We start from the raw sequence: 26619 nt of genomic DNA, 5'->3' as shown, positions 1-26619 counted from the left end.
CGCTTTTCGAAAGAGCATCGACGATCTTTGAGACGTAGGTATACTTATAAGCCGAGGTTGAAATAATAATATCGATGCAGACATTAACGTAAGTATAGCCAATGTCGCGGTGGAAAAGGCCCAGGGAAGGATAAGCAGGGTACTAGAATCGACCGTGGAAATTTAATGCACGCCGATATGGTACATAGAGAATGAGTAGGGCCACGTGATTCAGAGAGAGGCCCTGAATTTCTATAAACACTTGTTGTCCCTTCGCTCAATTACCACCAATTAATGTAACAAAAAAATGTTTGTGTGACACAGCAAGTACATCTGTGTACAGTCATTGTGACTAGTGTACCTGCACTAAAAGTGACAGTTGGTTTAAGCTCTCCACAAAATTTTATTTAATTTACGTATTCGCTTCAAGCCGACTCAGAGGTAGTGCCCTCTCTAGCCAAAATCAGGCAAAAATTCTTACCTGTAAACAAACAGCTTAGATCATATAATTATGCATATAGCTGCTTGTGATTGGCAGCCTCACTGAAAGAGACCGTAGGAGGGAATCGTCAATCACAAGCAGCCACATGCTATGAGGCCTTTGCTTACATACAAGAATTTTGTCAAATATCTGCTACAGAGGGCGCATAATGGACGTAATGACCTTGGGACCAGTTGCCTTCTTATTACCGTAGTTTAATGGAAAAAACAATTTTGATCCACCAAACATTACGGATGTGGGGCTGATTTTAGTAAAAAACTAAAAGTTCAGAATTTGTTGTATACTTAAGTTATTAGTTAATTTTTTCTCAAATGTATTGTAAAAATTGGTAAGAATTTTTATTCTTTTCAAAACAACAGTGAAGCTGTGACTGAAGAGTTGTAAATAATTTTTATTCTGTTGATTGATTAATTTTATCGTATCTTCTCAATAGTTTTTTTGGTTCCACTAAATTACTCACTAAATTGTACGATGACCATACTTTTACACCTTTGAGTTTCACCTGAAATATTACTGTAGATTAACGGCCAAAATAACGTGTACAAATGGCTGAGAGATGAATTTTCCTGTAACTCCAAAAACTCACCGTGGAGCTGTACTGTAAAAATTTCAGTTGAAACTCTCGATCCTCTAAATTTACCGTTGTTCGTTCGTATATGTATTTTTTAAAGTCCTCGCGGGCAAAACACTCGAGACAGCGACTCCTGCCGTACTTATAACACCAAATTCTTTCACGCCTCGGTTTTGCCCACGGAAATAAGTGCGTATCCCGTTGACTTGATCCCCACGAGACTCGTACAAACCGTGCGAAATGACGTTTCGGTAAAACTTTTCACGAGTCATTGATATACATATAATATATTTATTGTCTGCAGAAAAGCGCGATGCCAGGGTATATAGTAAGAGAGAAATGAAAAGAGACAGAAAAAAAACGGGATCCAAGACATCCTCTCTCGTGTGGCCCAACGTAACACAGCTTGAACGCACCTCAACGACTCGGCTCGCTGTATGTACACTCCGAATTTCGAGGCGAACGAACAGTACCAGCTCCTGATCCCAATTGTATGTACACACCTACCAATAAAAAAAAAAAAAAAAAAAAAAAAAAGGTAGAAGCGAGGTGTAGCGCACAGGTTCGCGAAAGCGCATAAATAATCCGAGAGAGAGAGAGAAAGAGACCGCTGTATTCGCCGAAAGTCAAGTAGAGAATGCGCTCGTATGACGACGTGCGAGCGATCGCTTCCTACGTCTGTCTCGCTTGCGATCTCTGCCGCTGCGCCGAGTAACGAGTGTGTGAAAAGAGATGGGCCGATAAAACGTGATTTGGATGTAATGAGACCCGAATAATGCATACGATTCTTTTTTATCCCAAACTAGGTATATTCTGAAATCAGAACTATAATTTTCTATGTGAGAAGAAAAAAAGAGAGTAGTATTGTTCAAGTAGATAATTTTTTTTTCAATTTAGAATGACATCTCTGAGGAATCAATTCGTTGACATTATGCTGACCCGTGTTCCGAGTATCAGATGCCACCTCGCAATCAGTGTGCCTCTCTTGGTTGGGATTACTTTGTTGTAACCGCAGCCAACATATGTATGATTTTTTTTTTTTTTTTTATTACAAGTGGGTGATTAAGCTTTTAACTTCAATTGTACCTTTGATCGAATAAGTGCGCACGAGGCCTGTGAGAATATCGTTGCATTGTGCCTGTATGTGATGTCGTAGGTATATTATACTTAAAATAAACACATAAGCATCGTGTTGTCATGTGCGTGGTGTGTTGGATGAAAATGGGTTGGTTATTGGCTCGTTCAGTAATTGTTGTAAAATAGTAACGCTTATGTAATCTTGTTGAAGTATTTTTATTTTCAGCGATGCGTTCGTGAGAAAAAAAATGCAGCCAAAATTTGTCCGTTGTGTCGGAATTTTCAATTAATTTACATGGGGTTGAAAAAAATGAAAGTAAAAACAAAAAAAAAATTACTTGTACATTGTATTCTCGAAAAATAAATGTAGAAAAGGAAAGTCACTTATTCTCCCCATTGGATTTTTTTACTCGGACGAATCTCAAAGTCCACTCGCCAGATAACCTATCGTTGTTGACCTGCGCCTCGTACACATTGAACACAACATGATCTTTTATTTCAAAATGTGTAAGTAAAGGAACGTGGCTCGACTTGCTCGCGTACACAGCGTTCAGTTATCGATTCCCCCCCCCCCTAAAAAAATATGATTGGCAATAAAAGAGACGAGGGGACCCGTCGTTGCATGGAACTATTAAAAAATATCGGGCACTCAACTGTAAATGTATACCGCAACAACAACAAAACCACATAGTTGACCGGACACTGCCCTCTATGTATATATATACACATACTTCGAATGTATTTTTTTTTTTTTTTTTTTTTTTTTTTTTTTTTTTTTATCAATATTTTTTGTCGTGGTCGTCTCTGTGCAACTCTTCGCGCTTCAATCGATCCATGGATCGGCGAGGGGGGAAAAAAGGAGTGCATCGAGTGCGAAAAGCCGCTAGTGCTCCGTCAGAGCGAGTGGGACGGAGTCGGAGAAACAAAAGAGAGAAGCTATACGCCGTGCAAACGGGGTGGGGTCAAGAAACTCAACGCCAGCTGTACCCGATGCACTTACTGTACAGGACCGATATGATAAAAGGACACGGCTGATTTGTTCCGACTTTATGTCTTTCGTCTTCTTCTTCTTCTTTTTCCACTCGGTGTCTCCCGTCCACGCCGCGCGGTTGCGCTCAAGATTCCGATTATACTCATACCAAGTGTGTGAGAAAACGTTGCGATGAAATTGAACGTTTTTTCGAGCAATGCCCTGTTTGATGAACTGTTACGAGGAGAGTGTGCTTGGTAGAGCTTAGAGCTAATATGGAAAGTGAGGGTGCGTGGTTTTTTTGTTTTTTTTTTTTAAACTAATCGTGCGCCCGATCAATCGTTCTGTTCATTGTCTTCGATGAAGTTTACATTATTTTTGGTTTTACGAATTATTTGAAGATTTATTGACTACCCTAACTATACTGTACAAAAGAAGAATTTTTTTTTTTTTTTATTTAACAATTATTGTAGTTCACTTGATAAATTTGTAACACTGATTTTTATAAATTATTTTAAATACAAAGTCGTGTTCAATATTCGAATCATTTTTCTAATAATTCGACACAAATAATTCATTTAAGTATCAGAGTAACAGTTAATTTTCTTAATCTGACACTAAATCCTTTGATAATTTTTTAAATTTAATATTTGCGTGCCTATAAGTAATAACATTATTATTATTTATTTAGTTTCATTTTTTTTCTTAATCTCCCGGTATACTCTTGAAATACCATTACGTCAGACAAATACCACCCTTGAATTTTAACGGCAAAAAGGTGCATTTCTCAAGAAATACTGAATTCCCTTTGTTACATACCTACTTTGAAGAGTCTGAATATTTGCTTCTTTTGTGCTCTTTCGAAGAAAAGGTTTTGCTTGCTCTTAGAGGGAGAGAAAAAAAAATACAAAAAGACACATTGCATTTTTAAAATGTAAAAGAAAGCCACACGCATTTTTTTATGCAAAATGAATAATACATGTATTAATATTTAATGTGATTGTTATTAGTGTAGTCAGTTGACAGATGGTTTAAGTGTGCTTTAAAACTAACTGCGCACTTGAAAAAAAAAAAAAATCCCGTAAATCGGTCATCTATTGAGAATATAAGTGCGAGGAGGTGTATTTTATTTGGATCTTATAATTTACCTCTGCATGTGCTCTCTGTTTGCACCAGACTTAGAAAGCTGGAGACATCCCTACGGTTAAAACCACTGCTAAAATTGTCGTTAGTTCCGTTAACGCAGAGTTTCAAATTCCATATGAGATCCAGATGAATTTTTCTGTGCGTGGTACGTGGTAAAGATTTTTTTTGTTTGTTTTTTTTTTGTTTTTTTTTACTTTTACCAAATTTGTCGTCGAAATAAAAATTAAACGACATAATAGACAAGAGTTTTGCGAGCTAACGAAAACAGTCACACAGTCGGCTCTTCCTCTTCCCCGTGAAACATATATACCGAGCGGCATGAGAATGGTATCCAGTTTGAAACCTGTACCTGTGCACGACCCGTGCCGTCACAACATCCGCGATGGCTTTTCCATTGTTCCCGCGACTCCTCTTGTTTTTTTGCTACACGATGGAGGAAAAACAAAAAATCACCAAGCGGAGAGTCGCAGCGCACAAGGAAATGCGACTTCTCTCGCCTCTTTTTCACTCGCTCTGTTTTTATTGCCCCGAGTTTGGTGCTCCCGCTCGATGTGTAAATTCGGTATGCGCGGTAGCTCGTGATTGTCGGAGTTATAGCGTTTTTTCTTTTTTTTTTCTTTTTTTTTTATTCTTCACATATAACCGTACACTCGTGCGAAGTTAAGTGTTGGCGGGAGTTTGTTTTTTGTTCTCGTCATCGCTCGGAGCATACAAACACAAAAGAAAAATGAGCCGGATGCGAGCAATTTTTCGAAGCTGCTGACAACCGGACGAGGAGAAAAGAGCTTCGGCCAATCAAAGACGTTGTACTTGGTGTATGTAAAGACTTGTGCGGGTTCGTTTAGTTGGAGTGAATTTTGAAATAAACGCGTAACTGCAGTAGCTACTTTACGGTTACTTACTTGAGTACTTCGGCTCGCATGAAACATTGTTTGGAAAGATAATTTAGAAACAAAGAAAAAATTCTCTTGCTTACAATAGTTGATTCATTGATTTTTTTTTTATGATTTATGGAAGTCCACTTTTGAAAAAATAATTATTTTAGTTAAGCTTTCCATATTAAATTGAATAAATTTTTTTATTTCATTTGCACGCTGTATCACCATCCCATCATTAATTTTTTTTTCTTTTTTTTTATTGAAACTTTGTATATCTGCTAATGATTTTATATTTCACTTACAGGTTTAAAGGAATTGTTTTCTCTTTAGCAGTCAATTAATTGTCTTTTTGAATTGAATAATTTAAATAAATAGTTCGTACAAGATTTGTTTCAAAGACTACAACTTTACAGCTAATCCAGAAAATCTATAGATATAGCAATAATTTTATATAAATTGTAATTTTGCTGTAGGAATCGAACTATATAGTTGAAATTTCAAACTTTGCGAAAAAAATAAATAGTTTCGTAGCAACAAATTCGTAAAAATAATCCCATTGTATTGCGAATAATCATATTTTTGTAAGAAATTCTTTTAGCTTGCAATGTATTTTTGAATAAAAATGCTGAAATTACAAAATTATATTAATTTAATAATATTAACGTGATTTGTAAAAACTTATTGCTACCTTAAAACTTGTAAATTTATAGTTGAGCGCTACATACTAACGTTTGCTCATCAATTATCCGTTTGTTTGAAGATAGTGAGGGTGTTTGATTCTATTTTCGAGGTTATGCTTAAAAAGTACCTATAGTAAAAAATGTCCCGAAAAGGCCACAATAACTGAAGTATGTCATGCATGGAACAGCCATGATAATAAATAAAAATAACTCGTTACTCGTAAAATTCTCTCGCAGCACGCGAACTTCTTAAAAGCTCAAATCAAAGTCCTTATCGTTTTCGCCTACCTCTCTGCTTAAAAACGTCACTCCCTGAACCGCGTACAGATGTAATTGATCGCCCTACCAGACAAGCAATATCAACCCTTGCAACTCATCATCCCCCCACTCCCATACTCTAGAAAAAAAAAGAACAGAATATCCGTTTGGCACGCGACAACAGCAGCAGGACTAAAAATCGTCTCCCTGGATACATTGTGAAGGACACGTATAAACACTCATATCCGTGTTACAACAACAAAAATACTTTAGTCACAGGGTGGCTGCAGCGCACAGGTAAATTCCCCGTGGCTTTATCGATCTCTCCCTCCTCCTTAGCCGCGTCACGCCGAGCAGCTGCTGTCGGCACATCCTGTCCTGTCCTCCTCCTTTCTTTTCCCGTCTCTCCTATTTTTTCCCTCTTTTTTTTCCCCCCTCGCAAAGAGGCGCAAAGCTTCTGGAGCGCTGTTCGCTCGACCGAGGAAAACAGTCGCCGCATCGCAGCAAAAAAACATACTTATTACAAAGATGCGACCTTCAAACTTCCTCCCCCCCCCCGAGATTTATTTTTCTTTTTATCAGGGATACTGTTTGATGAAAGCCATTTTTTTTTTTTTTTTTACCTTTTTTTTATTCAACTTTTCTAATTAACTCCATTTGTTGGTATCAAGTGCTTATCGGAAGAGTTGATATTTTTTTCTTTTGTTTTTAAAGCTCCCGTTATGCCTCACTTGACTGGCGTATTACTTTTTCCAATACAGTCGTGGAAAAATTCGACTTCATGCGCCGAACGATTAACGTTTTTAACTTTTTCATCGCAACCAAAGCATAATTTGTTAAAAAAAATCGACCTATTGTAATTAACGGAAGTCAAATGAAAGATGAATATCACACACAAAAAAAAACTGTTCTTCGACATTAGTCATATTTTTTCTCTCATTATTCAAGTGCTCTGGACCGTAGAATCCAAATATTTAGTCAGACTTGATAAGATTTTTTTTTTTAGCGAAAAATTGTTAAATTTACTTTACCTTAAGTCAACGGAGCTAAGGTAAATCGTATGGAAACAAAAATCAGTTCTATCAGCCTAATAGCCGGTAAAGATTCTCATTCGATGATCCAAAATACGTAGGATTAACTTGTAGTCTGCTGGAATGGAAAATTCACTCAATCTATTTTTTTCACCACTTGAAAAAACGAAGCGTGCTTTTTTGTTGTAAGTAACGCATCAAACGATGTGGGATAACGGTTCTTTTTAGATTTTTTTTTTCTCTCTTTTCCTTTCTGTCCAATGAAAGTCGAAACAAAGGCATATGCTAATGAGAATAAGCCCCAACGGAGATAAAGGGATTCGCAGCCGGACAATGGCAAGGTTATTAAAGCGGATGATGGTAAAAGGGGGGACGAATTAAAACGCGGAAAATCAACTACCATTTTTCCCTTTGTTAATCCGATGTTCTTGGGAGATTTTTACGATGTCGTCTCCTCTCAAGTACACGGAAATTTTTTTATTTATTTTAAAACACTTTCCTTTGACTTGGGGTGAGGAAAATAATTTTTTTCATGGCATACTCGATGCGTGCAAACCGCTGGTGCGCGTGATTAACACGAGAACCGATAGAAATGAGTAAATATTGATGGAAAAAAAAAAAAAAAAAAAAAACTTGAAAAGCTGATACAAAGGGGAAAGAAGCGAGACGAGAAGCAAATAAGGGTGCGCGGGAATCGCGGGATAAAGAGCAAATTGCGCACGCACTTCGATGACCACGCCTAAGAGCTGTGTATATATGTATACAGGTGTGCATTGTGCGAGCAGTATCCCGTATCCCTGATGACCCTGATAGGTATTTACATTATATATAGGTACACTTGTTACTAAGCTAAGTTATTGGGTGATTTTTATTTCATGTAGGTATACGTATCATATTTTCTTCGATATTTTCAGGCATTTGGACAAAAATTTATTCAATAATTTGTTGATTGGAAAAACTGAAGTTTGTAAATGATAAAAGGTGCAAAGTTTGAACTTATACTTTGTTTCAAATTAAAGTGGCTCATTACGAAATCGAAATATCTTAAGTATCAACGAAACTTGGAGGAATTATACTTGAGTATGAATCAAATCATCTCTAAAAATTTTAAGCTGTATTGCCAGGCAATTTTTTGAAAAAAAAATCTCTTAAAAATTCATGTTTAACTTGGGCTGTTATGGAAGGCCATACAATATTAATTAAAAATGTTACGACATTTTCCAAAATATATCTTAAGTTTTTGTATGAAATTAGGAATTAAAAGTAAAAGTCGTAAGCTTCTCAATGATATCAAAAAAATTTGGGTGTGCCAGGTAATATTTTGGTATTAGCTATCGAAAATGTGACCATGTACAAAAAGACACAGGTTACTTGTGCTATGGCAACGCCATGACCGGACGTTTGTAGGTCTGATGGTCTGATGTCACGCAATCAGATAGTACACCTGTGATGAGCCACCTTAAATAACTAATTTATATATTATTGTAGAAGAGAAAAACAAACATGGGCGACTGTGTAGAATAATTATACGAATTACGGAAAAAACAGGCTTTTTTAATGAGCAAACATTTAGTTTGGGTGCTTGAAGTGCCAATAAAATTTTTCTTCAAAATGGAATTAAAAAATTTAATTATGTGCACAAAACATTTTCTAATAAATATAAATTTTTTTAAATTAAAAAAAACTTGATGATAAAAAAATTTATAAACATACTCTTTTCATAAAACAATTGCTTTATATTAAAAATTTTGTTTTATTTTGTCAAAAATTTTCGTAATTTAACATAAAAAATAAAAAAAGAAAAATCATAAAAAATGAATTAAGTATTTTTATAAAAGAATAAAAAAAAGTTTCTTGTTACGCTCTGCATACAGCACACAATTTGAAAATGCTGATGAGCTTAATGGTATGTACTGTTTACTTACTGATGGATGAAAATTTTTCAATATCTTTTTTCCGATAAAATTCACTATGTATCGTATCTGTTATTACGGTGCATAAAAAAAAACCTGGTTGCCTGCGATAAAAATTTGTTCTAATTAGATTATACAGCTATTCGCGCTTTTCCGTTGGTAATTTGTGCGAAGAAGAAAAATAAAATACTCCGCGACCAAACAACCGGTTTCCCGATCTCTAACGACTTTATTTATAAAAATATTCTCTTTCTCATTCCATATAAAAGTTACAAGCGTGGGCTGGTGGTTTTCACTTCAATTTTAAAAATTTCGGTGTACGAACGAAGCCGAGCTCCCGCATATTCGCGTGTATGTACACGTATTCAATGAAACATAAAATACGAAGTCGTTACGTGTCACGGATATTTACTGCTATACTCTCGCAAGTACGTTATATATTCGTCAGAAGTGTCTATAATTAGAGATGCTTCATTGCAATTCTTTCTCGTATTTTTATTTTCAGCCTGAAGGAAATTCCGGGAAAATGCGTGTTTTTATTGGTGATTTTTTTTTTTTTTTTTACGTTCGACTATGCTGGTAATTTTGTCAAACTGGTCGAAAATAATATTAAATCGAAGCTACGAATACTTATTTTTTCTCCGAATAGTGTGTTTAGTGTAACCACAGTGGGATACAATTAAGTTAAAGATTTTTAAGCTCATAAAAATGCAATTTTTTTCGAAAAATATTTATTGTATTATTTCCTTTCATTTATTTAAGCTTCTGTGACAAACAGTTTCATCTTAGTATGATAAGGATATTAGATAATTTTCGGGGCACATTGATGGGTTCGACTGGGTTGTCCATACATGAATTTTTTTTTTTACAATGTATTGAGTGTGTTTTGTAATGTATTGAATGTTTTTTTAGTACAATGCATTGACAGATGCAACAAAAGAATTAGCAAAATCACGCATTGATTCGTATTCAAATTTTCAAAAGCGTCACTGCGTACATTTTCTTAATTAATTATATTATGAAATGAAATTAAAATTGATGGTGTTGAAAATAGAAAGGAAAGTGCGAAAGTAAAACTAACAATGTTTTCCTTGCAGTACCCAATGACGATGGTCTACGACACGACCAGGAAAAAAGAGCCACCGTCCGGGATATCCGTACAGTTCGGCCGCGAGCAGGACCAATGTATGAAATACTTCGAGAAGTGGAGTGAACCAGAGCAAGTGCACTTTGTCGAGCAGCTGTTGGCTCGCATGTGCCACTATCAGCACGGTCACATCAATGCCTACCTCAAGCCCATGCTGCAGCGCAACTTCATATCGCTACTGCCGAGTGAGTACTTGAGCGGAAAATCATTTTGTACATTTTTAAATAAGCACTGCGAAATAAAGTTTTCATTCAAAAATGGGATGCATCGTTTTTGTTCATTGTTTTTTTTTTTTTTTTTTTTTTTTCATCAAGCACTTCTTGTAATGTGGTACCCGATATAAATATTACGATCAAAACAGAGGTTACAGTTTGCTGCAGTACAATAATCTAGTCTCTCGTTTTAGCTATTCAAAGTGATGACCTCGATTGTACGGTACATTTTAAATGATTTTCAAGAAAAGTGTTAAATTTTATTACTATTATTACTATTATTAAAACAAACAAAGAAAAAAAGATATCATAAAGTATTATCCCCATCTCCCTCTGACTTTATTTCAATACTAGAATCATACATTTTTTTGACTAGCATAATCAATGAAATTAAAAACAAAAAAAAAACAAAAATACAATTTGATTTTTTAAAATTGCAGAAAAGGGCCTCGACCACATAGCGGAGGGTATTCTCTCCTACTTGGACAACGAGTCGCTGGCCGCGGCTGAGCTGGTCTGCAAAGAATGGCACCGCGTCATCAGCGAGGGTATGCTCTGGAAAAAGCTCATCGAGCGCAAGGTCCGCACCGACTCGGTCTGGCGCGGTCTCGCCGAGAGGAGAGGATGGTCAGTTGCGTCTCTTACAACTTCGAATAGTTTAATTTTTCTTTTCTGAAAAAAAAAAAAAAAACAAAAACAAAAATTTGTCCATTATAAACCATAACACAACCCCCACACAGGATCAAGTACCTGTTCAAACCGCGTCCGAACGAGAGCCACCCGAACCACACGTTCTACCGGGATCTATTCCCAAAGATAACGCGCGACATCAAGAGCATCGACAACAACTGGCGCAACGGGATCTTCAATCTCCAGCGAATAAACTGCCGTAGCGAAAACTCGAAGGGTGTCTACTGCCTCCAGTACGACGATAACAAGATAGTATCGGGTCTTCGCGACAACACCATAAAAATCTGGGACCGGAATACCCTCCAGTGCACCAAAGTCCTCACGGGGCACACAGGCTCGGTTCTGTGCTTACAATACGACGACAAGGCCATCATTTCCGGCTCGTCGGACAGTACCGTGCGTGTCTGGGATGCCAATTCTGGCGAGATGGTCAACACCCTCATACACCACTGCGAGGCTGTTTTACATTTGAGATTCAACAACGGCATGATGGTCACCTGCTCGAAGGTGAAGCTTTGGTTTCAAACTTACTTAAACTTACTTTTTTTTTTTTTTTTTTTTTTTTTTTTTTTTTTTTTTTACTCTAATGTTTTTGGACATTTTGAGCTCACTCGACGCGTATTTCAACAACAGTACATCACTCGTTTGTTTGTTACACGTCAGTTAGTTGAATTTTTCTAAAGTTATAGTGATTAGTTCAAGATTGAAATGTCCAAATGTCCACGATTCTCTACTTTGAGTTTTCTCAAGAAATTATGTTTGACTTGCAAGAACAATGACGAAAAATACCTTTCACCTCCGCAGGATCGTTCGATAGCAGTGTGGGACATGACGTCCCAGACCGAAATAGCTTTGCGACGCGTGCTGGTGGGCCACCGAGCGGCTGTGAACGTGGTGGACTTTGACGAGAAGTACATAGTGTCAGCCAGTGGCGACCGAACCATCAAAGTCTGGAACACGTCGACCTGCGAGTTTGTGCGCACATTGAGCGGCCATAAGCGTGGTATCGCTTGTCTCCAGTATAGGGATCGGCTCGTGGTCAGCGGCAGTAGCGACAACACCATCAGACTCTGGGACATCGAGTGCGGCGCTTGTCTGCGCGTTCTCGAGGGCCACGAGGAGCTTGTTCGATGCATTAGGTTTGATAGCAAGCACATTGTCAGTGGTGCATACGATGGGTATGTGTTTTTTATTTTTTCATTATATCCTTCTTCTCCGTTTTAAGTTCATTAATTTAATTTTATTCGTGTTTCTCAATATTCAGTAAAATCAAGGTGTGGGACTTGGTGCAAGCATTGGATCCTCGATCGGTTGCCACCAGTCTATGTTTGCGAACTCTAGTGGTGAGTAAACGTGTATATATATGAGTCATAATAAAGTTCTATTTTATTGGTTGTACATTTGTGTCTTTAATTCACTTGGACTTAAAATCATTGTTACAGGAGCATACCGGTCGCGTGTTCAGACTTCAGTTCGACGAATTCCAAATCGTCTCATCCTCACACGATGACACAATCCTTATTTGGGATTTCCTAAATATCAATCAGGATGGCTCGAGTAGCGAGACTAGCAGCGCCAATTTCCGTAACAACTCGTCGATCAATGTCAATCAATCCGATACCAGATCTCCATCTCGTATGTATTAGGATTATTTATACTGCGAAAGATCGAAAAGTTATCAAGTATCTTTGCATTCTATTATCATTATCATCTAACTTTTTGTTATTTCTGCCAACAGCATTTGAGTGACGCATCAACACGATGATTCCTTTATTGTGATATAATTGTAAGTATTTTAACATTTTTATTTATAAATTGTTTGAAAAAAATTGTGAATGTACATACAAATTTTATGGATGTGGCTCATGAAAATCTTTTTTTTTTCCAGACAAATGGTTAATGAGTGATTTAAATGTGTTCCCGATAACATGCGCAAATGACGAAAGACAAACGCAAGTGGCAGCAGCAGCTTGCATCGTACGCAAGTTATCGTGATCGCAAAACTCAATAATTGGATGGATAGACTATGATCGATAACTTCCGGCTTGACCAAAAACTCGAAATCAAGAGCAGCGGTATTTTTCACAAGGTTTTCAAAATGGATAAACGTAATGAGCAAACTAAAAATTGACTTTCATTATTACGTCTGGAAATGTAGTGATAGACTGACAGCGCTAGAAAAAAAATACATCCTATGGATGCAAGGGAAGGAAAGAAAGAGTAGTGGATTACTGGCACTTTTTTGGCTCACCAAAACACGTGTATCCAAAAAAGAGGGAAAGAGAGAGAACACTCTTTGTTCTGTGTATGACATAAGTTGACTGCTTTTTCCTACTCTATGTAAGAATAAGAAGGTGTTCAGAAAAATAAATTAAATTGGAAAATCGTCAAAAAGACTAAACCACCAAGAGGGATTGTTTTGAGGGAGGCTGACTTGGATTTAAAAAATGATGAAGAAAATAAATAATAACTAGATGTATAATAGAACATTTTTTTAAATGTAACTAATTTATGGCAAAGAAAGAAAGTATCGTAAAATATCGGTTGCTTGGAGTACTTATTTTAGTGAACTTGTGTGACTGTTAGTATCGAAGAAATTCAAGATTGATCAAGACAAAAATATAAAAAAAATATACAGATTATGGGAAACAAATAGAATCATTGTAGTTAACGTTTATGATTTAAGAAATTGAGAATCGTGCAAATCTTGTTATGGATAAGCTTGATAATTCCATAGAAAAACGATGGTATACGTTAGCGTCGTTTTGAAAGCTAAATCTTGAATGTACAGTAAATATTTTGTCCCTTTGTAAGAAGAAAACAGGGCTCGACGGTGGTGTCAATTTTTTTTTTTTTTTTTAATTTTGGGGCAGGAGACTTGTATTGTTATTTTTACTGACTAGCTAAAAGTGACGAAAACACGCGTTACTTCCAAACATAGAAAAATTGTTTGTCTGCTAAAGTCTTAGCTACGATGCAATGCCATTAAAGTTCTGTTATATTTTGAAATTTGTAAATAGCGCGATGCCGCAAACGCAATGTGATCAATTCCGAAATCCGATCAAATTTTTAATTGTGTACCGTCACAACATGCGTTCATGTAACTGTGTTCTAAATAACTGTACATTAAAAATTTTAACGGTTTTTAAAACGAATTTTTGGAGCCAAGGTCAATACTTATGTCAACTATATTAAAATTAATTTTTTTACTTTTTGTTTACATCTAATTAGTGAGAAATTCGAAAAAAGACGATGCGTTAGTTTTATATAATTTTTACAAATCTATATTTAATTTATCTAAGACATTAGCAATCGAATAAAATTAAGTAGTATTTCTTTTCAAATTGTATTTTTCTGTTTATTAATACTTGCAATTTGTTTAAAAAATTCAAAATAAGTCTTGCATTGGTCAGTGACGCAAAACAATGGTCTGATTTTGTTTAGAAATTTCTTATGTGTTAATGAACTTAAAAAAAATTAATATGTACATATTTGATAAAGTTCTAGGTTGTTTACAGTTTGCAACATTAAATAATACCATCAATATCTCTGTAGTTTAACAATTCGCATATAAAATAAAAAAACAGACTGAAAAATAATTTGTTACACGTGTGTATGGTTTTGAATCTGTTTGTAATACCTCAATGTATCTTTTTTTATCAATAAGAAAATTTTTCATTAGCAAAGAAGAGCGTCATCATTATGTTTAATAAATTCATGTAAATATTTCTGAATAAAGTAAAGCCACATTGCAAAAGCTACAACAGTTTCTATTCTTATTCGTGTCATTTGATATTTCAACCTTTAAAAAAGTCTCGGATTTCGAAACTCTTTTTAAAAAAAAATTAAACTCTGAATAAAAGAAAAGTCTAGTGTAACGTACGGAAGTCTTTCCCATGTAACACTAGTAAGTATGTAGGGTTGGCAGATGAAAACTTAGCAATTCATAAAATATAAAATTTAAAGAAGTGTATCGAGGCTGTGCAAAAAGTCATGAATCAATATTATATTTCAATTTTATATGTTTAGCTAATGCAAATATTTCAACCAATGTACAATATTTGTCATTCTAACGGTTTTTCTCTTAAAATAATTATTTTACTATCTTACCGAAAGAGATGTTAACTAGATTGCAATAAGGTTATAGTTAGTTCTTGATCATCTAAACCATGTAATAATATGAAAATTACTATTATTGCGATTAAAAAATATAAATAAATGAAAAATGAAAAAAAAGTGGATGAATGTATTAAAGATTAAGAGAATAAGTTATGTAATTACTAAAACATAGCAATGGCATGAAAAAATTCCATTTGAGATCTCTTATCAACATACTCGTTATTTTTTTTCTTTACTTACCCAGCCCAAATAAAAGTTTTGAAAATTATTTTTTTCGAAATTGATATGCTTTTACGCAATATTTTCCTGTATACATTTGTAAGTGTATATGAAAGTTATTAATCTAAGCGCGAGTTACGTAAAATATATAATGTACTTTGACACTAACAATTTTTCAAAATATTTTAAATAAATAATACGTACCCCTTTTTGCTTTCAAGAAAATCACTACAAAAATGTACAGTAGACTAAGTAGTAAAAAAATTAATTTTTTACAATCAGTGTTATCTAGCGTGGCGAATTTCGAACTAAAAAGTACCCTTAAAACTTCCAAGGAAAATCACTAGATAGTTACTAGGCTAATAACTTTCTAGTGATTTTTCTTTTTTTAGGGAAGTTTTAGGAATACTTTTCAGTTCGAAATTCACAACGCTACATAGCACTGACTGTAGATTTTTTTTTTATTCTGCTCGAAAGTTAAATCGGTTGGTATTGTAAAGTAAATCGCAAGGATACCTACTTATAAGAAAGAAATTAGAAATACGACTACTCAGAATTTTTATTAATAAATCTGGATACAAAGTTGCATAGTTTAAACGGCATGTTATAAAATTCCACAACAAATGAGCTTCAAGTATACTTGTTAAGACAATTTTATCAACGATTTTTTTAACCCGTTGTTTTACTTTCAGGTCCAAGTCCAAGCAATGAGCGACGACAGTGTGATTGTTTTGAGTGATGACTGTCCAGACGCAGATGGTAATGGTGAGAAAAGAAAATCCAAAGATCACTCTATTTCAAGAGACAGTGATGGTAGTGAATTCGAGTTTCCAATCGTTCGCTTTAGCGAAATAAATTATGTACCAAGTTCAAGAAAAGATACGAAAGATGCGAAACCAGAAGAGAAAGAAAAAGATATTAATAATAAAAATTTGAGAAGAAAGAGAAGCAGAGAAAAATCTGTCGACAGTTTACAGAATTTAGTAACAGATAGTTTAACAGAGAAAGATTGGAGTGATTCCGATTTTCCACTTATAAATATTGAAAGTTATGATGCGAAAAATAACTGTCAAAAGTTTGAAAATGATTCTGACTATGAATCACAATATCCTCCTAAACAGAATCTTAGAGGCGATCTAATGGATGTTGAATTATCTGATGACCGTGAAGAGGCTCATGAAACTGAAAAAACTGTGAAAAGAGTAGTTAGAAGAAAAAAGAAAGGTAAGATGAATAATGCTGATTAGTTTTTTAATTTGAAAATTGAGCATCCAACTACACTACTTTTTAACTGTTTTAATCTTCAGCTCAGCAAACAGAAGCTGTTAATAAAGATAGTGGCTCTAAGCTTACTAAAAAACAACGTCCAAAAGTAGCTTCAAAGACTAATCCTAAGGATTGCATGAAATCTATGGAAGTAATAATAGATGAAGGAGTTAAAAAATACGATTTTTTTAATGATTTCTCTAGAACTGCTACAGAAAATGAACTCAAATACAGCATAAAGTCACAGCTGATACCAAACAGTATAACTTGGAAACGGAGAGCAGAAGTAATTTATGATGAAAAGGAAGTAAATATCGAAGTAGTGGATGAAAATCAGTTGGTAATTATTTGGGATTGTGAAGAAACTATCAAGCACGTGTCTGAGAATACTCTAATTCCTGCTATTTCAAATATAAAATCGATGATGCCTTGCCAACAAATATCACTTATTTTATACAAAACACAAGGTTACTTCAAATATTCAAAAAGTGCAAAAGATCAAACGGCACAAAGTAGTGCAGGTAACTTTATTTTAATTAATTCTGTCGAACAGAATCAACGCATCCTATCAGCAAGATAATACGTTATGTTAATTCCGTTTTTTTTTTATTAAGCGTTATAATCATTAGTAATAAACTAATATTTGTTATTAAGGTCGAGTGTTTTTTTTTAACATACATCAGTAAGATATTTCTATAAAAATTGTATGTATATTTTAGATAACAACAAGCAAAATAAAAATAGAGCAAAGACTGGCAAAGGTTTCTCAAATTATTCAAAAGTATCCAGGGAACAATTGGAAGATCTATTAGTTGAAATTCAGATGTTGTTTAATGCTCATTCTAGATTGATAGACAATGCAGATGACATGATTTTGATGATAAAGCAGTATACAAAATCTCTAGCTACTCGCCAATCGAAAATGGAAAAGGAAGAAAAATTGTCAGAGCTTCATTGGTGCATCAGCGTTGATAATAAAGACTCGGTTAAAGTTGACAAAGATGGAAATGGGTTTAGTAGGCTGTGGCAGCAGCAACTATGTCAATTTCCTCAGGCAAGTTTAGAGACCGCTGAGGCTATCACATCAGTGTATAAAACTCCCTTTCAGCTGATGGACGTAAGTGGCTTCATTTTAAATTTGTCACATTTGAGTTACTATTTTTAAACAAGTGCTACCTTTTAGGCTTACGAAAAATGCACTGAAGGCGTAGGAGAGATGCTATTAAAAGACATTCCTGTGAGTAACTGAGTATATGTATAATTTTAATCAGTAAAATTTTAAGAGGCACACGTCATTCATTTCGACTTTTGTACATGCAGATAAGGAGAAACGCTGGAATCCTTACTTCATCAAAAAAAATTGGCCCAGAATTGAGTAGAAAAATATATTTAATGTTTACAGCTACGGATGGAGATATTGATTTAAAATAGTATTACAAATTATTTGACTGTTTGTTGACATGAGATAAATCAAGTTTTTTCAGTATTTACAAGGATAATTAATGTTTGTTATTTACAGTGTAAAATTAATACGTAAGTTGTAAATTGTAAAAAAAATGTAAGAGAATATGTAACTGTATTGCGATTTATCATTTGTAAATGTTGAGAGAAAAAGTAATACTTAAGAGGCTTAACTAAAAATAAGTCCATAAAATAGCATCCTTTAAAAAGAAATCATGTAACAAGAGTTTATTTAAAATGTAAAATTGTATTTGTTTTTTGGGAGTTAAAAATAATAGGAGTTAAAACCAGTCAAATGCTTTGAAACTTTTATTTTTCATTAAATTTTAACCTTTGTAAAATCTTTTAAATTACAAAAATCTTAAATTATTTTTAATACATTTTTAATGAAATTCATCAGTCAGTCTTTATTAACATTTAGGTATCTAATCAAAGAATGAAGAATTTAAAAAATTCAATATATTTACATTTAAATCTACGCGTTTGTAAACTATCTCTTTCTGCACTTGGTTAAAGCACTGCTCAACATCAAAGCAGAAATCTTAGTATCTACAAAAATATAAAATACCATTTACAAACATACATACACATGTACTGCAAGTTTATAATGTAACTAAAAATCTCTACGTAATCATATATGTGTATTTATGGTAACCAATTGGATCCCTAATTTATCAAGCTTTCTTGTTGCTGTCTGATTCATTTGCGTAGGGCTGCAGTTCTCCCAAGAAGTCCTCAGAAAGTCTTGGTGCTGCTTGGATGTATTTGACATCCGTCTTGCGTTCGATGAACAACAGTTTATTAGCGTGAGTTCTACCATTATTCTTGGACAGCATAACTGGATTGGACTTCTCTTCGACGTCGGTCCTCTTTGTCAAAATGATCTGGGTATACTTGATCTGCGTCTGAGCTGAGTTGGTTGTCCTACTTGCGCTGCTGACTTGTGGCTGAATCAAAGTAGGCTGGACCCTACTGTTGATGAAGTACACCTTATTGCTGCAGACTTTCAGAGGTGGTGGTATAGTACCAGGGCACGCTTTCTTAGATGCAGTTGAGGACAGAAGGGATGGTGTGTCCAACTTTGAAAGGCTGCCAAAATTTTTGAGATTTTCATCGTCCTTGGCGATAATTATTGGGATGTCGAGAATATTCTCCAAGCCAACGTCAAGGTTGATGTTCGTGGGTATGCTTGGATTGAGCTGATCTCTACTCGTCGTCGTCTTGCATCGGTTGGTATTGATAGATTCGGAGCTCCTCTGTAAGAATTTGTTAAAGAATTTTTTTTTTTTTTTTTTTTTCTACTCAAGTATCAGATTTTCACGAAAAGCTGTAAACGTTGTATGCATTCCTAAATATTTTGTTTTACTTTAAGAGACTGTCTTTATCAATGCTGAAAAAAAAAAAAAATTAACAATCAAGGGAGAATTAATAGGTTTATGAAGTATTTCAATGACAAATTATAAAGTTAGCGTGAATGGAAATTTTGGAAAATGACCCACAAAACGTCAAGCGTCAGTTATGATTTTAATAATGAATGAAGTTGGGGCTCGTGCGTTTTTGAGCAAACCATGAGTTGGCAGTTCTAGTTTAAAAAAGTGAGTACAGGTAATATAAATTTACATTTTTGCAAAAACAGAGTGAAAAACACTGGAGTTCAAGTTTTCACTGTCAATAACAGTAGTGAGTTTTCACTCCTTTAAATCAGTAACAATTAAAAAATTTTTAAGCATACGTAAACAAATACAAAAAAAAAAAAAAAAAAAAAAAAAAATCAGCAAGTACAGATGCAAACTTCAAAATCATTTTCAATTGACCAGGAATCCTGCAATGTCTACATACATGGAAAAAAAAAAATTGGTTATTAAATTCAATACCGTCTCGTGCATCTAACATAATTAGTGGGAATGGCATGGACGGGGATAGTAGAGCCCATACCTTGGTAGCGCTCTTGTCCACAGTCATCGACTGGACGGTGGGGGCATTATGAGGAGCTTGCTTGGCTTGTTTGTCCAAGCTGGAACTCTTGGGAAAAGAAGAAGGGAAGGAAGTCTTCGAGGAGCGGCTCGTCTGCGTGGTGGATCTTGCCTTGGCACCGCTGCTACTGAGTTGTACTTGTTGCCGCTTGTTACAGCCAATCAGAGCATTCTTGCCGTCCGTTACTGGAAATGCACAATGAGACGCACACACACACACAATTCCCTATATCTGTCTGTTTCTTTTTTTATTCATCCTTTGGCTACCGGTTTTTTAAATTTGTTTATTATATTTTGAGCAGAATTTACTTGTGTGGGTCATCATTAAGAGAATCGTTTCACATTTCTTTTATTTTATTGGTGAGTGACGTGCGTCGAACATTTGATAAGTAAAGTTTGCTCAACTGTTTTTGTCTGACCTACTTATTTTTTTTTTAAATAATTGATTTTCATGGTGTTGGTGACTCACAAAGTTTATGATTCATATTAAATGAATAAAGTAAATGTATGAAAAAAAAAAAAAAAAAAAAATCAATGGAAAATGAAAATAATAAAACTAGTTGAAATAAAATTGTTAATTTGAAAAGGATAAATAGGATATTTTTGAAGTAAAGGATATAGGAAAAAATAAATTAAATAAATAATAAAGTTTATTGCAACAAAAACTAAAAATATAAGGTATGTTGAAATTTTAGTAAAAAATTTTTGTAACTAATTGAAAATATTTTCAAATTGTTCATTGTAAAAATATCAAATCCATTTTAAAATAAGGAAATATTTACAATTCATACAATACAATTATTTTATCAATTCATTAACGTTACTAAAGATATATCACAGTATAAATACTTTTGACGAAAATGTTTTTCATTGAAATTTCAATTTTATTAGACAATAGATAAAACCGTTTTGATATGAAAAGATTCGAGAATATTTTTGCACCTATACCTTATGATAAAATAATTATTCTTCCGAGTCATGGAAAGTTATTTGCTTATCATTGTCAATGCAACAAGATATTAACATTTTTATGTTTATGCATATTAATATCTACCGTTTACGAATAAAAAGTCTCAGATTTGAAGAAATTTATGTACATATTAGAAGGTATTTCATCTACCTTTAGAGGGTGTCATTAACGATGCCAATGTCGCTGATGTAGCCACTGTTGTATTTTTTGGTGCAAAAACAACATTTGCAGTTGATTTTGCTGTTGCAGCATGGATGGAATTCATAGTACTTTTTGTTGTTTGGATACCCGGCAAAGGACCAAAATTTGAGGCACTTTCAGCAGAAGCTTTCGTAGCAATGGCTGCAATATAAATTTATGTACCACTGTTAGAAAATTTACACTTTTGTCAGCACCACTATTTCACCACACTGTTGTTAAATGCCACTTACTTGCCGCAGCAGCCTGTTGCGCTTTAACATTATTGGGGGCATTGGACATCTTATCACCCATTTTCTCAGTGACATTAATGTTTTTGTGATTCAAAGATGCACGCTGCGAGGTGGCCTTTTTCGTTGGCATTAGCATCTTGATTTTACCAACGTTCTGCCCTGTACCCCCGATCGTGTTTACTTGATTGCCTTTCGTTACTTTAATACAGGTATTTGTCGAAGTCTTAACCGTACCAGCTTTAGTACCCGCCGGTGATACTTGCAGACTTATGGGCGTGGACTCGAATCGTATTGGACCTACAGGTGCTAGACTTGCCAGGGAGCCGATATTCAGAGTGATCCCACCCGTTGAATTGTCTATATTCTGTTAATAAACAAAAAAACAATAGTTCACAATAGGCGCCGTGGCATACATTTTATTTTAAAAGTACAGAAAAAAAAAAAATTCTCACCTGTGAGGCGAGTTGCGACGATACCTGTTGCTCCGAGAAGTTATGGAAATTCACCCTCGCTTTTCTCTTGGGTGTCTGGGTGCTTTGCGTTCCTGTTAGCTTAACCATAGCCCCTCTGGATGGTGCATTGGTCGACATACCCGAGACATTATTGTGCACATTGGCTTGCAATGGAGACTGAGTCTTTCCTCTCTTCACACAGGGCGACTGAGGCTCGCTGTCCAGCGAACAGCTGCTCGTTGAATTTTTGCGTTTTCTCGAGTCGTTGGTTCTTCTGTCTGTAGATGCAGATGATATAAGTGATTGGATAAGTTTATTTTTAATCAACAAAACTCAGTTCCATTGATTTTCTGTAACAAAACTCACTCTTGTTATCAGGATTCGTCGTGCGTACGGGCATCGGAGTCGGCTGTGTGAGCACGCTGCCCACGAAATCCGCAATCTCTTCGAGCACACATCTGTCCACGATACCTTGACTGAGCCGTTCGGTCATCTTTTTCGACGTGGGAATCCGCAATTGATCGTCAGCCGAGCCCACGACGACGAGGCTCGTTGGGACAAGCATACGCTCGCGCATGGCCTCGACATCATCAACGCGCGCCACCGATGCCTTCTCGCCAATAACGAACATCACTGAGCAGCGGAGGTCAAGCATGAGGTCATCTGACGATCCTCGCTTACCGTCTACCGTGCTCAGAGGAAAGCCCAGACACACGATTGCTGTCACATGCTCTGATAAGCCAACCTGCAATTTTGTTTTAGTCGATAAAGTTGGGGTAGTCTTGGGATTGAAATGATGAAAGTGGATGGAGTACCTGACACGCTATGCCAGCTCCGGTGTTGAAACCAATCAAGATAATTGGCCTGTTAGGCGATTCTACTTTTACATCCTGAATCTTGGTTCTGGATGCCTGTACCAACTGTTCAAGAGTATTCAATACAGTCATTCTGTTGGCATTCAAACTGAGATTTGCATTTACAGTGACGACAGTGCCTAGCATCCCCAATTGTGTTGTCCACTTGTGTTGACGAGACGTGACACTGCTCGACATTCCATTGGGAATGATTATCAGTACTGGATTGCCGGGTAGTTTTTTCTATGAGAGTTGCATACTGTATTAAAAATGATTTAGAAAATTTCAGAAATCAATAGTAGAAGCCGTGTAATTACCGGTCTGAAGACGTTTAACATTGGAGCAACAGGATCCCAAGATTTTTTTAACAGAGGCCCGAGTGTTTCCCACGTAACAGCGTTACCCTTGGAATTACCATTTGGCTGTACCGTGATCATTTTGTCGATGAGCTGAGGTATTTTTTGTCTCAAGCTTTGCAGTATATCCAAGTAAATAGTCAGGTAATCTTGTGGCAAATGATCAAAGAGCAAACTGTGCAACCACTGAGTGACTCTCCAGTCCCAATGAGCAGACGACAGTGCCTCACGAAATTTTTTTGCCGTCAAATCAATGCTCGTGCGTCGTAAAATTGGCTCGTGAACGGTTTTTTCTTTTGTTAGTCTCACCATTCTTTCGTGACTCAATATGTTGGCGACTCTGTCGAAAATTCGCTTTTGCACAGGTGACCAGAGAATTTTGTCGATTTTCTCTTCCCAATCGTCCACATCTTCGGTTCTTATGAAGTTTGATACTCTCTGAAATTCAGCCATGGTCTGTCGAATTTTCGATAGATCAAAGGGAGGCACTGGTGGTTCCTCGTCTATCTCTTCTACATCAATAAGATCGTCGTCCTCTTTTTCTCTACAAATACATAAAACATTGTTTTACCAATCCTTGTTGACACAAAAATATCAAGTAGTACAACTAATAAATCTTACTTGGCGACTGCGTTGTAAGATTTTGAAAAAAAAATTTTCTTGATAGGCCTGACAAATACGCTTTCAGGTTTCCAGTTCCAGGGCCTGGCATAATTGTGATCTTTCATTATCATATTAGCTTCTACTTCATGGTTGCCGGCAAGGCTGTGCAAGTAAGCTATCAGTTTATTTGTACTCTCATCTTGGAAATCGTCAGTTGGACAGGTCAATCCAGTGCTGACTGTTGGATTTGGTAGATTCAAAGAAATTGCCGTCAGCTGCATTTTGACTGATTTGTTTCGACTAGATCTTGTTGTAGAATCAGTCATTTATAACTGTTATTCTTTGTATTTCTTAATCTGTAATAATAGTGGAAAGTAATAACAACTTTGCTATTCAATTCGATTGAATGAAACGATATCAAAGTAGACTGTACTCATAACAAATAAAATTCAATTTCAAACTGTAAATAGGACGATAAAGTAAGCAAAACATTGTACCCTGCAGTTTTATTTTTACATAACAAGAGAAGTCCCACTCAATTATACACTATACACTCTTATGAAAGACGTTAACGACATTAGATTGAGTACATTGTATTGCAACAAAACATGTGAGGAATGGAAATTTTTATGATTAAAATAAATAAGTATGACCTGCATCCAGCGGAATCCATGAGAATAACTTTGCTTCACTCATCACCAACAACATGAAAAAAAATTAACTAACTGCATAGCTACATGTATTTTTGTGAAAAAGCTGCTAAAGTGAAATTGCAAATTATTTAATCACTAGACTAGATGGCAAGTACAATGAACAATAATAAAGAATACTCCCAACTTCAACCCTTAAACGTAACTTTATATAAGTAGGCAATGAATTCAAACAATTCAGACTAAAGAGTCCTTACTTCGTACTTTTAAATTTTAACTATGAGCACAATGGGCCTACAATGTATTACCTTAAAATGATGCCGGCGACTGAGTCTTTAGCCAGCTGCATCTCTTTCTCTCTCGAGAGCTGCACTTGGCTCTGGGTATATTGGAAAATCACCATTTACTATACTACTACGACTACTGAAACTACCCAGGCATTATAATAATACTAAGGAAAGAGGCCCGCAATGCACTATCATCATATAACAGGAGTTTCAAGCTTCTAGCAGCTCGGGAGCACAGCCAAATTTATAACTCAGCCTGCAGTTGCGTCAGCTAGCCTTGGCGATTTTCCAAAGAACATCATCTGCACGGGTTGCGTGAACAAATATATTTTTATTCCACTTGTAGGTTTTTTAGAACATACTAAAAATGAAGGCCGTGGTGGAAAAAGAATGACAAGGACATAAAAGCCACAAGCAACGTGATGATTGAATTGCACACAACTGCATGTGCGTTTACTTGCGTTCTGTTCAGTTCTTCGGCAACGACTGGCAGACATTTTTTTTCTAAGCAACGTTGCCACGCTTATTGTTACTCCCACGAAGTTTGGCAACACTGCGGATACTGTTCATACAGCGCACGCGCGCGATTAAATTTTGATTTTGCCCCGGGAAAATTAAAAATAGGTGTTTTTAGGCAAAATAAATTACGCGTGTGGATGGATAACTTTAATGAAATTATAAAAGTTAGCGTCAAACTGTGTTTTGATGTGAACCTTTAGTGGTCGGACACTTACTTTGTTTTCCTTATATGAGAATATTCCGTGGTGGATGCCTCATTTGTTTGGATTCAACAATTGCCTACAATCTTTGAACGTGTAAAAAGCATAAAAAATGTGTGTAGAATTGCACCTACATAAGGCCAGTGTTATTTTTCCCCCAAGTGACTATATATATCGCGAGAGTCACGTGACCTTTTGGAACCCAAAACGTGACGTGAAGTTATTGTGTAGTAATTATAGTAAGTAATCACTAGATCATTACTAACTTACTAAAGTAGTGCCGTATGGTCGATTTTATAAAACCATATAAGTAGAATATCTATACTTTTGCAGGTCGATTTTTGAGTAAAAGATAAATTTCAAACTTGCTGCAAATAGCACAGGCAATGTCAACTTATTATTGTGTATCTATGAGATTAGTTGCGGCTGGTTTATAATTGATTAAATGGCTCTAATATAAGAAGTAATCATTATTTGGATCAGCGCCATCTAGCGTTGCGAATTTCTGAACTAAAAAGTGGCCCTAAACTTTTGAACCAGAGCTTTAGCGCGTAGAGCCATTTAATCAGTTATAAACCAGCCGCAACTCATGATGAAGCTATTAAATAGAAAAACAACGATACGTGTGTTTTTGGCGGCAAGTTAACAATCTATTTTCTATCAAAAAATCGACCTCGTATGTGTTTATACTTTTGAAGATAAATTTTCAAGCATGAGATAGATTGTTAACTTGCCGCCAAAAACACACGTATCGTTATTTTTTTACTTTATAGCTTTACCATAAGTTGCGGCTGGTTTATAATTAACTAAATGGCTCTAATCGTGATTGCTCTGATTCAGAATTTTAGGAGCCACTTTTGGCCAAAAAATAAAGACCGCTAGATGGCGCTGATCCAAAATAATTATTGCTACTTACAGTTAAGTCACTTTATTAGTTATAAACCAGCCGCAAATGATCTTGTTAATAGATAATAGATAGTTGACATTTTTTATGCTACTTGCGGCAAGTTTACAATTTATCTTTTACCTTTAAATTGACCACCAAAACTATCATTATTCTACTTATCTTATATGGCTCATAAAATCTACCATTTTTACAAAATTACAATACTTTAGACCTTTTACCATTAACTCATTGAAGCACAGCCCTTCAACTTTAGATTTTCAATAAACAGTTAACTTATATAATATGTACATAGCAAAAT

General features: G+C 35.4%; 3 protein-coding genes across 6 annotated transcripts in view; 2 read left to right on the top strand and 1 right to left on the bottom strand.

Annotated features, from left to right (window-relative positions):
* The window catches only part of slmb (beta-transducin repeat containing E3 ubiquitin protein ligase slmb), a 41399-nt gene extending 26581 nt beyond the window's left edge, over positions 1–14818 (top strand). Inside the window, exons 2-9 of the mRNA XM_014356742.2 lie at positions 10103–10337; positions 10805–10991; positions 11105–11561; positions 11859–12232; positions 12319–12397; positions 12497–12689; positions 12793–12840; positions 12943–14818. Coding sequence (XP_014212228.1) covers positions 10103–10337; positions 10805–10991; positions 11105–11561; positions 11859–12232; positions 12319–12397; positions 12497–12689; positions 12793–12803 — 1536 coding nt within the window. The 3' untranslated portion in view covers positions 12804–12840; positions 12943–14818. The remainder of the gene's footprint in view (positions 1–10102; positions 10338–10804; positions 10992–11104; positions 11562–11858; positions 12233–12318; positions 12398–12496; positions 12690–12792; positions 12841–12942) is intronic.
* A 1101-nt stretch (positions 14819–15919) lies between these two features.
* Positions 15920–18399, top strand: mms4 (Methyl methanesulfonate sensitivity 4). Of its 2 annotated transcripts, none has more exons than XM_089597255.1 (6): positions 15920–15991; positions 16085–16616; positions 16700–17179; positions 17378–17775; positions 17842–17895; positions 17979–18399. In XM_089597255.1, the coding sequence occupies exons 2-6, from the start codon at positions 16100–16102 to the stop codon at positions 18087–18089; spliced, it is 1560 nt and encodes a 519-aa protein (XP_089453381.1). In that variant the 5' UTR covers positions 15920–15991; positions 16085–16099; the 3' UTR covers positions 18090–18399. The 2 variants fall into 2 exon arrangements, with proteins under 2 accessions (XP_089453381.1, XP_089453382.1); XM_089597256.1 differs by having other exon boundaries at positions 15920–16026.
* On the bottom strand, positions 18226–25184 carry Rcd1 (Reduction in Cnn dots 1). Of its 3 annotated transcripts, none has more exons than XM_014356700.2 (10): positions 24717–25184; positions 23777–24114; positions 23117–23699; positions 22761–23042; positions 22312–22690; positions 21946–22223; positions 21494–21857; positions 21213–21404; positions 20055–20278; positions 18226–19375 (listed from the first exon to the last, which is right to left on the bottom strand). In XM_014356700.2, exons 2-10 carry the CDS (start codon positions 24082–24084, stop codon positions 18794–18796), a joined length of 3192 nt encoding a protein of 1063 aa, XP_014212186.2. In that variant the 5' UTR covers positions 24085–24114; positions 24717–25184; the 3' UTR covers positions 18226–18793. The 3 variants fall into 3 exon arrangements, with proteins under 3 accessions (XP_014212186.2, XP_014212187.2, XP_089453380.1); XM_014356701.2 differs by having other exon boundaries at positions 21970–22223; XM_089597254.1 differs by lacking the exon at positions 20055–20278 and having other exon boundaries at positions 19244–19375.
* Positions 25185–26619: the final 1435 nt, after the last annotated feature.

The sequence above is a fragment of the Copidosoma floridanum genome, unplaced genomic scaffold, assembly GCF_036245765.1.
Source record: "Copidosoma floridanum isolate Cflo_tuat_1 unplaced genomic scaffold, Cflo_Japanese_pri ptg000032l, whole genome shotgun sequence".
Classification (NCBI taxonomy): domain Eukaryota; kingdom Metazoa; phylum Arthropoda; class Insecta; order Hymenoptera; family Encyrtidae; genus Copidosoma; species Copidosoma floridanum.
The sequence above is the reverse complement of the archived record's forward strand: the minus strand, read 5'-3'. Positions and strand labels throughout refer to the sequence as shown.